General features: G+C 65.6%; 1 protein-coding gene across 3 annotated transcripts in view; it reads right to left on the bottom strand.

The window, feature by feature from the left end:
* Nucleotides 1-74: 74 nt before the first annotated feature.
* ITGB2 (integrin subunit beta 2) overlaps nt 75-14,753 on the bottom strand; it is a 41,126-nt gene continuing 26,447 nt past the window's right edge. For all 3 annotated transcript variants that reach the window (XM_075998570.1, XM_075998573.1, XM_075998567.1), the window contains 10 exons: nt 14,468-14,623; nt 13,184-13,279; nt 10,953-11,042; nt 9,245-9,385; nt 6,164-6,351; nt 3,933-4,177; nt 3,122-3,341; nt 2,581-2,786; nt 799-965; nt 75-547 (listed from right to left, as the gene is read on the bottom strand). In XM_075998570.1, coding sequence (XP_075854685.1) covers nt 485-547; nt 799-965; nt 2,581-2,786; nt 3,122-3,341; nt 3,933-4,177; nt 6,164-6,351; nt 9,245-9,385; nt 10,953-11,042; nt 13,184-13,279; nt 14,468-14,623 — 1,572 coding nt within the window. In that variant the 3' untranslated portion in view covers nt 75-484. The remainder of the gene's footprint in view (nt 548-798; nt 966-2,580; nt 2,787-3,121; nt 3,342-3,932; nt 4,178-6,163; nt 6,352-9,244; nt 9,386-10,952; nt 11,043-13,183; nt 13,280-14,467; nt 14,624-14,753) is intronic.

Below are 14,753 nucleotides of genomic sequence, written 5' to 3'. Positions count from 1 at the left end.
AGGAAAAAAGAAAACGGAAGCCGCCCCTCACACAGGAGGTTACTCAGCATAGCGTAGCACAGTCAGAGACCGGCTTCTGTGGACAGCTTGGGTTGTTTTTATTGTTTTTTTGTTTGTGTATTGTTTTTCTGTATGCACATGATTCGTTAACAGTATAATCAATGGGATGTGGTTTTAGGTCCTGATAATTTAAATATAAATAACACCTGTGATCAGACTGCTCTCCTAACTCACGCAGGCCCCAAGGATCCAGCCCCACAGGACTCGTGCGGTCCTTCCTCACGTGTCTGGGGAGACCGTGCCGTGGCTGGGGGGTGCTGTCCCTTCTGGGGAGTCTGTGTAAACATCTGTCATGCCGGGGGCAGGAACAACAGTGGATGTGTGGGTAACTGGTGCTGCCGCGTCACGGTCGCAGGATGGGGGTGATGTAGCTGGGGGGGTCCCGCCTGGCCGGCCCTGGCAGCCTTCTTTTCTCCAAGGGCTCCTAACTCTCAGCAAACTTGGGGTTCATGACCGTCGTGGTGGCGCTCTTGAAAAGGGGGTTATCCTGGTGAGAGACGCAGACATGGACTTGTGGGTGCGGGGGGTTTTCGGGGCAGGATCTCCCCCCTGAGGCCACTAGGTCCACGTGGCAGTCGTGGCCCCGAGGAGGAGCCAGAAGCGGGCGGGCATCACCCGGGAGGGCTGCTCAGGGATAGCCATTGTAGCCATGCAAGGGTGACCACGGCCTCCCGAAGCAAGAGGTCGCAGTGTGGGAGGTGCCTCCTCCACGTGGGACCCCCGAGGACGGCCACTTACGTTGTTCCACTGGGACTTCAGCTTCTCCTTCTCGAAGCGCTTGTACTCCCGGAGGTCGCTCAGGTGGGTCAGGGCCTTCCAGATGACCAGCAGGAGGACACCAATGAGCACGATGCCCGCCACGGTGCCCCCCACGATGGTGGCGATGTTGGGGCCCTGCACACACTCTAAGGAGGAAGCACAGGCCAGAGCATCAGTCCCTCCCTCTCTGACCCGGCCCGTGTGTGCCCTCGGTCCACGGTCACCGCACAGCACTTGGTTGGACGGAGGGTCCCTCTGCCCGGCTCACCGTGACCACCGTGGCTGTGTGTCCACGAGAACCTGGCCCTGGCCCCCCCAACAGGCCAGGCCCTGTGGTTCCATCTGACACAGAGGAAGGTGGGGCCCAGGTCACCAGCCAAGCAGGGCAGAGGATCGACACCCAGGAGGAATCGGTGCCTGAGGGACCCCTGCCCTCTGACCGCAGAGGTCAGAAGCGGGACTGGCAGGGACGAGTCTGCCCCAGGGAGGCGTTCCTCAGCACCAACGGCAGGAACCAGAGCCAGGCGCTCAGGAGGGGGAGGCCTCCGCGGGGCTGAGCAGCCGAGGGTCCCGGAGCCATGGCGGCTTACCTGACCCTGCCGCAGCCCCTGCCCACACGGCACAGCACCCGCGCTCAGTGCCAGCCTGTGGCCCAGTCCCCAGCTCCCTCCTGTCACCTTGGCCAAGGTTGCACAATCGGACGTGAACCTGAACCCGTCCACGGAAGCAAGCTGGAGGGGCTGTCACCCTGGCAGGCGGAGTCTGCAGTGTGGCCCATGTGTGGGTCATGAGGTTCAGCTGTGTCACACAGGGGGCCTGAGGCCCCCCTTAGTTTCCATCCTGGGGAGGGAGTTTGGGGGAGCATGCTCCCAGGTCTCAGTCCTGCGAGAGACCTATGGTCCCAGCTACTTGGGAGGCTGAGGCAGGAGGATCACTTGAGGCTGGGAGGTCAAGGCTGCAGTGAGCTATGACCACACCTGTGAATAGCCCCTGCCCTCCAGCCTGGGCAACACAGAGAGACCCCCTCTCAAAAAATAAAATTCCTCCTGGTGGGCTGCTGGCCTGCACCTGTTGGGGTCCCCTAGTGGCCTCCCCAGCCCCAGCCTCTGAGTGGGAATTGGCGGGGACCCTCAAAGCCCATCCCATCGTGTGTCTGCTCAGCCCACATCCCAGAGTCCCTGACCTTTTGTCATTGTCACCCAGTGGACTTCCCGACTGACCTCCCCCACCCTCCCATGTTGCCTATTGGCCCCAGACCCTGGACTGTCACCTGTGCCCCCAATCCTCCCCCATGTGCCACCCACTCGATGCATCGCTCTTCTGAAAACCCACAGTGGCATCTGGGAGACTGGTGCCCAGCCCCCTCAGCCTCTCCAGGACTGAGACTGAGCACTGGTGTTCAAGTCCCTGCCAGGGGTCCTTCGGCAGCCGACCACGGGCCAGCCGACCACGGACCAGCCCCACTTCCCTCCAGCCTCGCTGTGTGTCGCTCTGGCAGGCCTGGCCCTGGTGGGATCTGGCGCTGTCCCCAGGGGATGGGCGTCTGCTACCCCAGCCCCACTCGGGGTCAGGCGAGGCAAGGAGAGGTGGTGGGGGCGGAGGGCCAGCCTGCAGTCTCCCCGTGTGTCCCGAGGGTGTCCTGGACGGCCCCCAGCCTGCTGGGCCTGCTTGACCCGTGGGAGAGAGACCCTCCCTCTGCAGCCCCCTGGAGTCTCCCTCTGCGGAGACCCCTGCCCTGGACCCACGCCCTGCCGACCTCACCTCGGCTCTCCTCCACGTGGATGTCATAGCGGTCCCACCCGTCCTGCTGCCACAGGGTGTAGGTCATCCAGCAGCCCTCCGAGTCCCGCTCCTTGCACGTCCTGCCGCTCTGGGCAGGGACTTCCAGCAGCCGCAGGTTCCTGCACACCGCGCTGCAGTTCTTCTCGAGGGGGCCCTTGTCGAACCGCAGGCACTCGGCACAGGAGCTGCGGGGAGGCCAGAGGGGTGTGGGGGGTGCAGGTGTGGGAGGCTGCAGGGGGTTAAAGGTTGCTCACGTGGGGGGCTTGGGCGTGTGCCCACCATGAGGGGGGTCAGGGTACCCGCATGGCTGAGGGCAGGGTATGGGTGAGGTGGGGACAGGGCGTAGGAGCCTGGCCACCTGCTCCCGGCCACAGATGTGCACCTGGAGGAGGAAAGGACTCTGTCCAGGGGCATTTGTAGGGACTCTGCCCTGCAGCAGGCTCAGGGGTGCTTCCAGGGGAGCCCAGCAGCAGGAGGTGGCCCTGCACAGTGGGGAGCTGCCCACCCCTGCTGCACTCACCTGAGATCGCTGCAGGGTGAGGAGCAGGTCGGGCACTCCAGGCACAGGGGCGGCTGGTAGCTACCCTCACACACACACTGGTTGCAGCTGCACCGGCCGCGGCCACTGCATTCCACTTTCCGCTGGTTCAGGCAGCCCTCGGTGGTGCGCTGGCACTGGCACGCGGAGCCATCATAGCCCTCCAGGCAGCGGCACTTGCCACAGAAGCAGAGGCCCCTCTCTGGAAGACAGAGGGGCGGGAGGCTCAGCTCCTGCCGGGCCCAGGGACGAGGCCCACCCGCCGCCTGCCCGAGCCTCCTGCAGCCCCAGCAAAGTGACCGGCCGCGCCTCTCTGCGGTGGGCGGAAGTGCTGAGACATGGCAACCGACCACCGGCCAGGCCTTCCCGCCCCCAGCCCCGAGGCGGCCTCCTGGCCTGTCCAGCCTCCACATGCCCCCCGTGACTGGGACCCCCAGTGGCCTGGGACCATCACCCCCCTTGGGGCCCTCCCCATGGGGATGAGGAAACTGAGGCAGGGTGGAGTGGAGGGTGGCCCAAGGTCCTGCTGCCAAGCTCCTGAGCGAGCCATGTGCTGTCTGTCCGTGTGTCCCCCACGTCCCCTCTCTGTGCTCCCACGCGTGGCCTCCAGTGCCCTGGAGAAGAAAGCCCCCCTGGCCACGCCTGCGGCCCCAATGATCCCTCTCTGTGCTCCCACGCGTGGCCTCCAGTGCCGTGGAGAAGAAAGCCCCCCTGGCCACGCCTGCGCCTGCAGAGGAAGCGGCTGCCCCTCCCCGCCAGGCCCTGCAGGGCAGGGAGGGACCCGCAGGCTCACTGGGGCCGCCACAGGGCTGGTTGTCGTATCGCTCGCAGTTGACATTGTCACACTCGCAGTAGCGCCCGTAGATCTGCTTGTTGGGGACGTCGCTGGTGTGGCACACGCACTGCCCGCAGACGCAGTCCCCCAGCCCCGAGCACACGAGGGAGCTGTTGTCCTTCCGGCAGCTTCCCTCCAGCTCCTGGCTGCTCCGGCCCTGCGTCTGGCACTCACAGTTTTTCCCGATGTAGCCAGCGTCGCACCTGGGGGGAGACGTCAGAGGTCGTCCCCGGCCCCATCTGGGACAGCCACCCGTCCCCGTCCCTCAGGGCCTGCCTGGCCTCGGCTGAGGACACTTGCTGTGCACGCCGTGCTCCTGCCCAAGGCCTCCTGAGCACGCGCCACGCGCTGAGCACGTGGCCGGCCCCGGGCACCCATCAGAGAGAGCCGGGCTCGCTCTGAGGACGTCCGAGAGGGCAGCAGACACGTGACCTTGGCCATGAGGTGGTGGCTCGGCCGGCTCACTGCGCACTGTGGCCCAGGCTGTACACACGGCACGTGCGGGATCCTGGCGCTCCACGACGGCCAGTGCCTGCTTCCGCGTGCCCCAGGCTCCCACCTGGCTGGCAGGGACTTGTGTGCTGCCTGGGCAGGTTGCCAGAGGATTCCGGGACAAGGGTCTATCCGGCAAGGACAGCAGTCCCAGGCCACTGGCGCACAGGTGCTGAGACCATCCCGGCAGCCACAGAGACGACCCCCGGCGGGCTGTCCTGCCTCCCGGAGGAGAAAGCCTCGGGACAGAGTGTCTCGCTGAGCCGCAGTGGCACCGCTGCCAACGGCCAACTTCCAACTGAGTCAGCCTCGCTATCCCTCCGGGAGGCCACCCGAGAGCCGCACACCGGGACGGCGGGCAGAGTAGCTGCTGAGGTGGGCACAGGGACAGCCACAGAGATCAACACTGTGCTGGGCTGCAGGAGGGGCGGTGGGGCCTCGGGGCCTGGGGGTCAGTGGCACCTCCACGGGGATGTGGCCGGGCAGAGCAGGCAGGAGGGGAAGGTGGCCGGGCACAGGGTGGCACCTGCGGGTCGCCCAGCAGCTCTGGCCAGACAGACTGTGGCTCTGGGCTCCTGAGCAGGTGGGGGCAGGGAAAGGGGGCACTGCTGTCCAACCCCAGGGCAGGCAGGACCTTATAGGGGGCAGCAGTGGACAGTGGTGGGAAGAGGACATCCTGGGGGGTTCAGTCTCCTGTGGGTGGCCACTGGAGCAGCCCTGGCCTGCGTCATGTAAAGCTCCCCGCTGGGCACACCTGTGCTCTCCCTTCGCCCTGAGGCGGGGCCCCCACTCCTGACCGTGCACCCCAGGCCTTGGTGTGTGCACACCCAGGGGTGGCCTGCAGGGCCCGGGCTACCGGAGCGGTCACCTGTCCTGGGAGGCCTTCTGGCTGCAGGGGGCCCCAGGGCTGCCGGCCTGATGGCCCTGGGTCCCCAAGGTCGCAGAGAAGTGGGCCCCCAGGGGACAAGCGAGGCTGGGCAGAGAAAGTCACCTGCCCCAGGCACATCCAGCAGGGCTCCTTGCGCCCCTGAGATGGGTCTCCCTGCTCTGGTGAGAGGCCCTGCCCACCAGTCCCCCTGCCGTGGACCCTCCGTGGCCGAGCGTGGGGAGTGCAGGTGGCATTGTGGATTCCCACGCAAGGGCAAGGGCTTGCGGAGGGCTCTGGTGCAAACCCCAGTTCTCCTCCACCTGCCACTGCAGCACGGGGTCCTTGGGGTACCTGCCCCAAGAGGTGGGGTGGAGTGGAACACCATGGGCTGCCTGCACCTGCCTCACCTGCCCTGTGGGGTGGGGGAGGGGTGCTGGGGGCCACCTGCACCTGTCTCACCTGCAGACACTTGCCCTGTGGGATGATGGAGGGGCACTGTGGGCCACCTGCACCTGCCTCACCTACAGACACCTGGCCTGTGGGGCAGGGGAGGGGTGCTGTGGGCAACCTGCACCTGCCTCATCTGCAGACACCTGGCCTGGGGAGTGGGGGAGGGGTGCTCTGGGCAACCTGCACCTGCCTCACCTGCAGACACCTGGCCTATAGGGTGGGGGAGGGGTGCTGTGGGCACCTGTGCCTGCCTCACCTGCAGACACCTGGCCTGGGGATTGGAGGAGGGGTGCTCTGGGCAACCTGCACCTGCCTCACCTGCACACACCTGCCATGTCGGGTGGGGGAGGGGCACTGTGGCCGCCTGCACCTGGCTCACCTGCAGACGCCGCACTCCAAGGAGCCCTTGCCCTGGCAGAGGCTGCGTTCCTGGCTCTGGTCCCGGCACTGGCACTCACACTGGGGAAGGACACGCACGGTCACCGTGTCCGTGAAGCCCAGTGGCCGGATGACAAACGTCTGCTCCTGGACGCACTCTGTGGCCGTGACCTTCACCTGGAAGGTGATCTGTCGGGGAGCGGCAGGGCTCAGGCGAGGCCCTCGGGCAGCCAGGTAAAAAACCCTGCACCCGTCCCCTCGCCCACTGGCCTCTTCAGGGTCCCAGGAGGGAGCAGGTCAATGTGGGGACTTCCAATGTCATGTTAGAAATGCGAGGAAAGGATCCTGCCTGCTGCTCTCCTGCTTGTCCCCATGGGGCCTCGGCTTGCCTGTGTGCCCCCCTGGGACCCCGGGTGCTTCCAGCTGTCGCCGGGACCCTGCCACCATACTGGGACAGGGGCCCTCCATCCTCCCAGCTGTACCCAGCCACCATACTGGGACAGGGGCCCTCCATCCTCCCAGCTGTACCCAGCCACCATACTGGGACAGGGGCCCTCCATCCTCCCAGCTGTACCCAGCCACCACTCTGGGACAGGGGCCCTCCATCCTCCCAGCTGTACCCAGCTACCATACTTGGACAGGGACCTTCCCTACTTCCAGCTGTCCCTGGGACCCTGCCACCATACTGGGACAGGGACCCTCCATCCTTCAAGCTGTCCTGGGACCCTGCCACCATACTGGGACAGAGACCCTCCATCCTTCCAGCTGTCCCCGGGACCCTGCCACCATACTGGGACAGAGACCCTCCATCCTTCCAGCTGTCCTGGGACCCTGCCACCATACTGGGACAGAGACCCTCCATCCTTCCAGCTGTCCTGGGACCCTGCCACCATACTGGGACAGAGACCCTCCATCCTTCCAGCTGTCCTGGGACCCTGCCACCATACTGGGACAGAGACCCTCCATCCTTCCAGCTGTCCCTGGGACCCTGCCACCATACTGGGACAGGGACCCTCCATCCTTCAAGCTGTCCCTGGGACCCTGCCACCATACTGGGACAGAGACCCTCCATCCTTCCAGCTGTCCCTGGGACCTTGCCAGCGTGCTGGGACGGGGTTCCTCCTCCTTCCAGCTGTCCCCAGCACCCTGCCACCATACTGGGAAAGGGACCCTCTATCCTTCCAGCTGTCCTGGGACCCTGCCACCATACTGGGAAAGGGATCCTCTATCCTTCCAGCTATCCCTGGGACCCTGCCACCATACTGGGAAAGGGACCCTCTATCCTTCCAGCTGTCCTGGGACCCTGCCACCATACTGGGAAAGGGACCCTCTATCCTTCCAGCTGTCCTGGGACCCTGCCACCATACTGGGAAAGGGACCCTCTATCCTTCCAGCTGTCCTGGGACCCTGCCACCATACTGGGAAAGGGACCTTCCCTCCTTCCAGCTGTCCTGGGACCCTGCCACCATACTGGGACAGGGACCTTCCCTCCTTCCAGCTGTCCCCGGGACCCTGCCACCATACTGGGAAAGGGCCCTCCATCCTTCCAGCTGTCGCCGGGACCCTGCCACCATACTGGGACAGGGACCTTCCCTCCTTCCAGCTGTCCTCGGGACCCTGCCACCATACTGGGACAGGGACCCTCCATCCTTCCAGCTGTCCCCGGAACCCTGCCACCATACTTGGACAGGGACCTTCCCTCCTTCCAGCTGTCCTCGGGACCCTGCCACCATACTGGGAAAGGGACCCTCCATCTTTCCAGCTGTCCCTGGGACCTTGCCAGAGTGCTGGGATGGGGTTCCTCCTCCTTCCAGCTGTCCCCAGCACCCTGCCACCATACTTGGACAGGGACCTTCCCTCCTTCCAGCTGTCCTCGGGACCCTACCACCATACTGGGACAGGGACCCTCCATCCTTCCAGCTGTCCTGGGACCCTGCCACCATACTGGGAAAGGGACCCTCTATCCTTCCAGCTGTCCCTGGGACTCTGCCACCATACTGGGAAAGGGATCCTCTATCCTTCCAGCTGTCCTGGGACCCTGCCACCATACTGGGAAAGGGACCCCCTATCCTTCAAGCTGTCCCTGGGACCCTGCCACCATACTGGGACAGGGACCCTCTATCCTTCCAGCTGTCCCTGGGACCCTGGCACCATACTGGGAAAGGGATCCTCTATCCTTCCAGCTGTCCCTGGGACCCTGCCACCATACTGGGACAGGGACCCTCCATCCTTCCAGCTGTCCCTGGGACCCTGCCACCGTACTGGGAAAGGGACCTTCTATCCTTCCAGCTGTCCTGGGACCCTGCCACCATACTGGGAAAGGGATCCTCTATCCTTCCAGCTGTCCTGGGACCCTGCCACCATACTGGGAAAGGGACCCCCTATCCTTCAAGCTGTCCCTGGGACCCTGCCACCATACTGGGACAGGGACCCTCTATCCTTCCAGCTGTCCTGGGACCCTGCCACCATACTGGGAAAGGGATCCTCTATCCTTCCAGCTGTCCTGGGACCCTGCCACCATACTGGGAAAGGGATCCTCTATCCTTCCAGCTATCCCTGGGACCCTGCCACCATACTGGGACAGGGACCTTCCCTCCTTCCAGCTGTCCTGGGACCCTGCCACCATACTGGGAAAGGGATCCTCTATCCTTCCAGCTGTCCTGGGACCCTGCCACCATACTGGGAAAGGGACCCCCTATCCTTCAAGCTGTCCCTGGGACCCTGCCACCATACTGGGAAAGGGATCCTCTATCCTTCCAGCTGTCCTGGGACCCTGCCACCATACTGGGACAGGGACCCTCCATTCTTCCAGCTGTCCCTGGGACCCTGCCACCATACTGGGACAGGTACCCTCCATCCTTCAAGCTGTCCTGGGACCCTACCACCATACTGGGAAAGGGATCCTCCATCCTTCCAGCTGTCCTGGGACCCTGCCACCATACTAGGAAAGGGATCCTCTATCCTTCCAGCTATCCCTGGGACCCTGCCAGCATACTGGGAAAGGGACCCTCTATCCTTCCAGCTGTCCTGGGACCCTGCCAGCATGTCAGGACAGGGACCTTGGTGGCACGGCCAGGCTCACCGGGACGTTGATCTGCACGCCGTCGCAGTCCCCTCGGGGTTGGCCTGTGATTGTCACTCCATTACTGCAGAAGGAGTCGTAGGTGACTCTCAGGGTGTCGGGGAGGGCGCCGTGCTCCAGGAAGACCCTGGAGGAGAGTTTCTGTGGGCAGAGAGTGGCGCGCTGAGGGCTGAGCCGTCTGCCGGCCTGGCTCCCTCTCGGGTCTGGACCGGCTGCTTCCCATGTCCCTCGGGGGCCCGGCGTGGACTGATGACACACACGCCAGGGCGAGTGCCACAGGAGGTGCTGTGGATGGCGGGGCTGCCAACGCCCAGGTCCTGCCCCAAGACAGGCCAAGTGCAGGGACCACCGCGGACACGCGTGGAGCCCGTGAGGGCGGGGCTGGAGGGCAGGGCCCGGCACAGGGAGGAGCTGGAGAGGTTGCTTAGGTGATGGGACAGCCAGAGTCACAGAGACAGAGATGGGGGCAGTCACAGAGACAGAGATGGGGAGAAACAGAGACACAGAGACGAGATGGGGAGAGACAGAGATGGGGAGAGACAGAGATGAGGAGAGACAGAGACTCAGAGACAGAGATGGGGAGAGACAGAGACTCAGAGCCAGAGTCACAGAGACAGAGATGGGGAGAGACACACAGAGACAGTGGGGCAGAGAGACAGAGTGACAGAGAAGGAGAGATCAGAGACAGAGATGGGGACAGAGACTCAGAGCCAGAGACACAGAGACAGAGATGGGGAGAGACACAAAGACGGTGGGGCAGAGAGACAGAGAGTGACAGAGAAGGAGAGAGCAGAGACGGAGATGGGGAGAGACAGGGACTCAGAGCCAGAGACACAGAGACAGAGATGGGGAGAGACACAGAGACGGTGGGGCAGAGAGAGAGTGATAGAGAAGGAGAGCAGAGACAGAGGAGAGAGGACACGGCGCTGCCAGACGAAGGAGCCGTTGCAGGCGGTGCCACCGCTGGTCTGTGTGAGGACGGGGCGGCAGTGGCTGGGCGCTGGCAGCGGCTCTGGGGTCTGGGGTGGCAGGAGGCTGGGAGCAGCGCAGGGCACCCCGTCTTGGGCTCTGGGCTAACTCAGTGACCAGAGCGACTGTCTGGGCTCCCGCGTGCCGGGCCCTGTCAAGCCACAGGACGCTGGGCCTCGAAGGGTCGCAGCCGGACTCCCAGGACGTCTCTCCCGGGGGCTGGATTTCCAGAGCGGCGGGGGACCTCTGGGGCCGGGGCCCTGAGCGGTGCCTGGTGCCCGGCCGTGCCCACCGGGACAGTGAGCCCCACAGGGAGCAGCCCTGGTGCAGCTGGACGGGCCACACGCCAGGCAGGAGTGTGACGGACAAAGGTCCGTCCTCAGCCTGCCCAGGCGGGTGGGGGAGCCGACACCTAGAGACGCCTCGACCCGAGGCTGCCATCGTGGGGCCCGAGACCACCCCGGCGATTTCTGGGGCCCCTCCCCCGTGGGGCATTACCCAGCCGTCCACCCCCCTCTTCTCTCCCTTCTTCCAGCAGGGGAGAGCCGGAACGGGGAGTCTGGAGCCCGTGTGTCGGAGCACAGGCGGGCCCGGGCGGCGCACGCCACGCCAGCAGCGGGAGAGGACGCCGGGCTCCCCGGGCCGGCGTCCAGGAGGCCTGAGGGCTGGGCTGGGGCTGCAGGAGCTGCATCCGCCCTGGAAGGCAGGGCTGCCCCCCACCCTCCCGCTGCGGACTCACGTTGTAGGCGTTCTTGATGAGCTGGACCACGTTGCTGGAGTCGTCGGACAGCTCCCCCACGGCCGACTTGGGGATGATCTCCGTGAGTTTCTGTCGGGCAAGACCAGGCGGGCACGGCTAGAACCCGGTGCCTCGGGACTCGCCCCAGGCTCCCGCCAGTGTGAAATGGCTCCAACAGTCCTCAACTCGGGTTCTCGTGTCACGTGGCGAGAAGAGCCACCCGCAGAGACACCCTGGTAAGTGACAACCGGCTCTTGGAGAGCAAAAGCCCTGCGTTGTGGCGTCTGCTCACTGCTGCCGTGTAGACACTGCTGGCCTGGTGCATTCCAGACTCGTGGCCTCACTGAGGTGGGACAGGATACGTGGCTGCCACCATCGGGTAGGGTTTCCACCACAAAGTACAGTGGGCAGAAGCAGCCCAAGCACACGGACCACAGTGAAATGCGGTGAAATTATCAGGAAGTGAAGAGTTCCGAGTGTTTTGATGAGTTTACGGGAGTTAATTTTAATGCTGACTGTCCCCGTGGCAGCCGCCGTGGCAGGCCAGTTCCAGCTGCGCGTCACCCTGGGGTGGGCGGAGCTCCCTGCGACCCAGGTGGCCCCAGCCGGCCCCTCCCCACCCCCCAGCTCAGCTCAGGGGCCGAGCCGTCTCCCCAACCCGGGATTCATCCTCTCGCCCTGAGCAGCGAGGGGCGGGGAGGGCGCGGGCTGCGCAGAGCCCGCAGGAGGGGGTGGTCAGCCAGGTCTGTGTCCAAGTGGACGAAGGCAGTGACGTGCCCCGAGGGCGAGGACTGGCTGTCACTGCGGCCACTGACCGGATGAGGGTAATCTGGCCCTTTGGGGCAGCTGCTCTCTGAGTCACCGGGTGGGCATCACTGCCCCACCCCGTCATGAGGAGGAAATGGCTTTCATCGTGTCCTCCGCTGTGATCAGCCACCGCCTGAGTTCAGCGGCTGCTCTGAGCTCTGCAGGTCTTTCCAGCAAGTCGTGGAGCCTGAGCGCGGTCCGGGGAACCCAGCAACCGCTGAGCATCCTGAACGCACCCCGGAGGCCTCACCCAGCACCCTGCAGTCTTCTCGGGCCAGGCCACACACGTGTCATTAGCAGCAGACATGCAGGACACGCCCTGGCCAGTGCGCTGGAAACAGCCTGTGTCTGCCCGGCCACTGCTGACAGGGGGGGCCACGCCCCGGCAGAGGGAGCAAGGGCTGCAGGTGCCACCCCACCACGGGAACGCCGTCCTTTTCAGTCCTGCCGCCGCTCGCTCCACACTCTGACGCCAGTGGCCGCCGTCTTCAGAGAGAGGTGGACGAGGGAGGCCCTCTGCTCTGGGGGCTGCGGGGGCCGAGGGCACCCCGACAACATGAGTCGGGCTCTGGCTTCCTCCCAGGGGCCTCGGTTTCCACAGTGGGAGCGTGGAGTGAGCTCCCTGGCCGTGGGGTTTGGGGACGTCAGGCCTGATGCCACTTGCGCTTTCCAAACCCAGGCAGGGGGCGCAGACGGCGCATCCTCCCCCAGGCGGGGACGGGCCGTTCCACGCCAGCGCCAAGGCCCGGGTCGAGTCTGCTTTGGTGTTTGCTCCTGCTGGTTATCGAGGGCTTGTCCCAGGCTGGGTGGGCTGCCCCAGAGCCACCGGCTAGCAGTCGCCTCTCCCCTCAGTTCTGCCGCCCTGTCTTCCTGGACGGGGCGAGTAGATGCTCAGAGCGCCCCACTGAGGGGAGGCCCCAGACTGGTGCCGGAACGTTCCGTGCCTGGTGGGGAGCTGGCCGACCGGGGCCGGCCTGGGTCCTGGGCAGAGGCCGCGTGGGGACGTTGCTGGTGCTGTGGGCTCGGCAGCCTGGCTCACGTCCTGACCCTGCCGTTCTCCGGGACGCGTGCTTGGGCTGGTGCCACCCTGCCCTGCCCCAGCCTCCTTGTCCACAGCGGCCGCCCCCGACGCCCGTCCCTGTTGTGTCCCAGCAAGCTTGGGGACACCACCCCTAACACCAAGGTGCTGCTAACAGCACTGAACTTCAGGGCCTGGGAAAAATTCCTTCTCGTGTTCACGTGCAGGTGTCCTGCCGCTGCAAAGAGGCCTCAGGCTTCTCAACCAGGGAAACCGAGGCTGGGCCAGGCCGGCACCCATGCCCAGCACGTGGCAGCGGCGCTCCGGCCTGTGTGTGTGTCGCTGGGCCTCGTCCTCCTGCCCCAGCGGCCGCCCTGCCCGACGCCAGGACCCCGACTCCACTCACCTCGTAGGTTTTCACCATCCTCTTGGTCACGGCGAAGATGGGCTGGATGTTGCTTTCGGCCAGTTTGTGCGCCAGCTGGCCCACCGACGGGTAGTCCTGGGGAGGGGACATGCCCGGTCAGCCGGCCCCACCAGCCCCTCCCGCCCGTGAAGCCACTGCCCTGGGCCCAGAGGGCGCAGCCCGGCCCAGCCTTGGCCCTTCCTCGCGCTGCTGGTGGCGCCTTCACGGGGGAGGGTGCACGGATGCACGGCTGGCGGGACGATGGGGGACCAGTCAGACTGAGACGCAGCTGAGAAGGTGCGGACACTGTGAGCTCCTCGACCAACGCAGCGACAAGGAAACCTAGTGGCACAGCTGCGCCCGGACTGTCGCGGCCAACAGCAGTGCGGGGGCGTTTGGAGGGGTCTGTGCGGGGCGCTGGGGGATGGGCAGATGCCCCCCCATGCGGCACCTGCGCTCCTCACTGAAGGGCCCTCGTTCCGGCAGAGGCCCCTGCACGGAGGCGGTGCTCGCTCCCGCCCAAGGTCACGGCCCGGAGAGCTCCCGCCCCCCCTGCCCTGCAGGTGGAGGACCCGGGCTGTCATCTCTGAAGTCCTCTGTGGCCCCAGAGTCTGCGATTTCAGGACGTGTCGGCACAGAGTCACAGCCGGCAGGGACACCCTGGGCAGGACGGTGGCCTGGAGGCCAAGCCAGAGAGCTCCCACCTCTCCAGCCGCATTTCCTCAGTGCCCTGCGGCCGCCCAGCCGGGCACTGCGGGTGTGGGGCCACGTGGGGGTCGGCCCTGGGCGGTCGCTGCCCCTGACCCCACGGGCCAGAGCAGACGCCCCTGCCACCCACCAGGCCACAGCAGGCGGGCGACCGCAGGGCCTGGTGCACGAGGGTGAGGCCGGGGCTCGGCGGGACCACCCAGCGCCTCCCCGGCCTGAGGCTGGTGCCCAGGGACCCAACATTGCCTCTAGGGGCTTCCGGAAATTTCCCCAAGGACGTGCTATTTAGGTTGGAAGGAGGCCCTGGCTCTGGCGAGGTGCTGCCCCTGTGCTCGTCACCACGTAAATGGCCAGTGGCCACAGGGCCTCCCACCCTGAGGGTCTCGGCCTCTGTCCCACCCCTGCGTTCGTCACCCCGTAAATGGCCAGTGGCCACAGGGCCTCCCACCCTGAGGGTCTCGGCCTCTGTCCTGCCCCTGCGCTCGCCACCCCATAAATGGCCAGTGGCCACAGGGCCTCCCACCCTGAGGGTCTGGGGAGGCAGCGGCCTGGAGGACTCGGGGGAGGGGCGCTCACAAATGCGTTGCTGCTCTTGTACATGTTGTCCTCCAGGTGGCAGCGGCCGTCGTTGGGGGTCAGGATGGCACCCAGCTTCCCGTCACCCGCAAAGTGGAAGCCGTCGTCCGTGGCGAACACCAGCAGCCGGGTGACATTGCGCCAGCCGATTTCCTCCTGGGGAGAAAATGTGAGGAGGGGGAGGGGTCACCTGCCTCGGTTTCCGCACTGTGCTCTCCCACACAGCCGGGAGGAGAGGAGGCAGAGGCAGCGGTTGAGGCCCTGGGATCCAGTCCCTAAGGTGATC

The sequence above is a fragment of the Microcebus murinus genome, chromosome 1 (genome assembly GCF_040939455.1).
Source record: "Microcebus murinus isolate Inina chromosome 1, M.murinus_Inina_mat1.0, whole genome shotgun sequence".
NCBI classification, from domain to species: domain Eukaryota; kingdom Metazoa; phylum Chordata; class Mammalia; order Primates; family Cheirogaleidae; genus Microcebus; species Microcebus murinus.
Note: the sequence above shows the minus strand (reverse complement) of the source record. Positions and strands in the feature narration are given on the sequence as shown.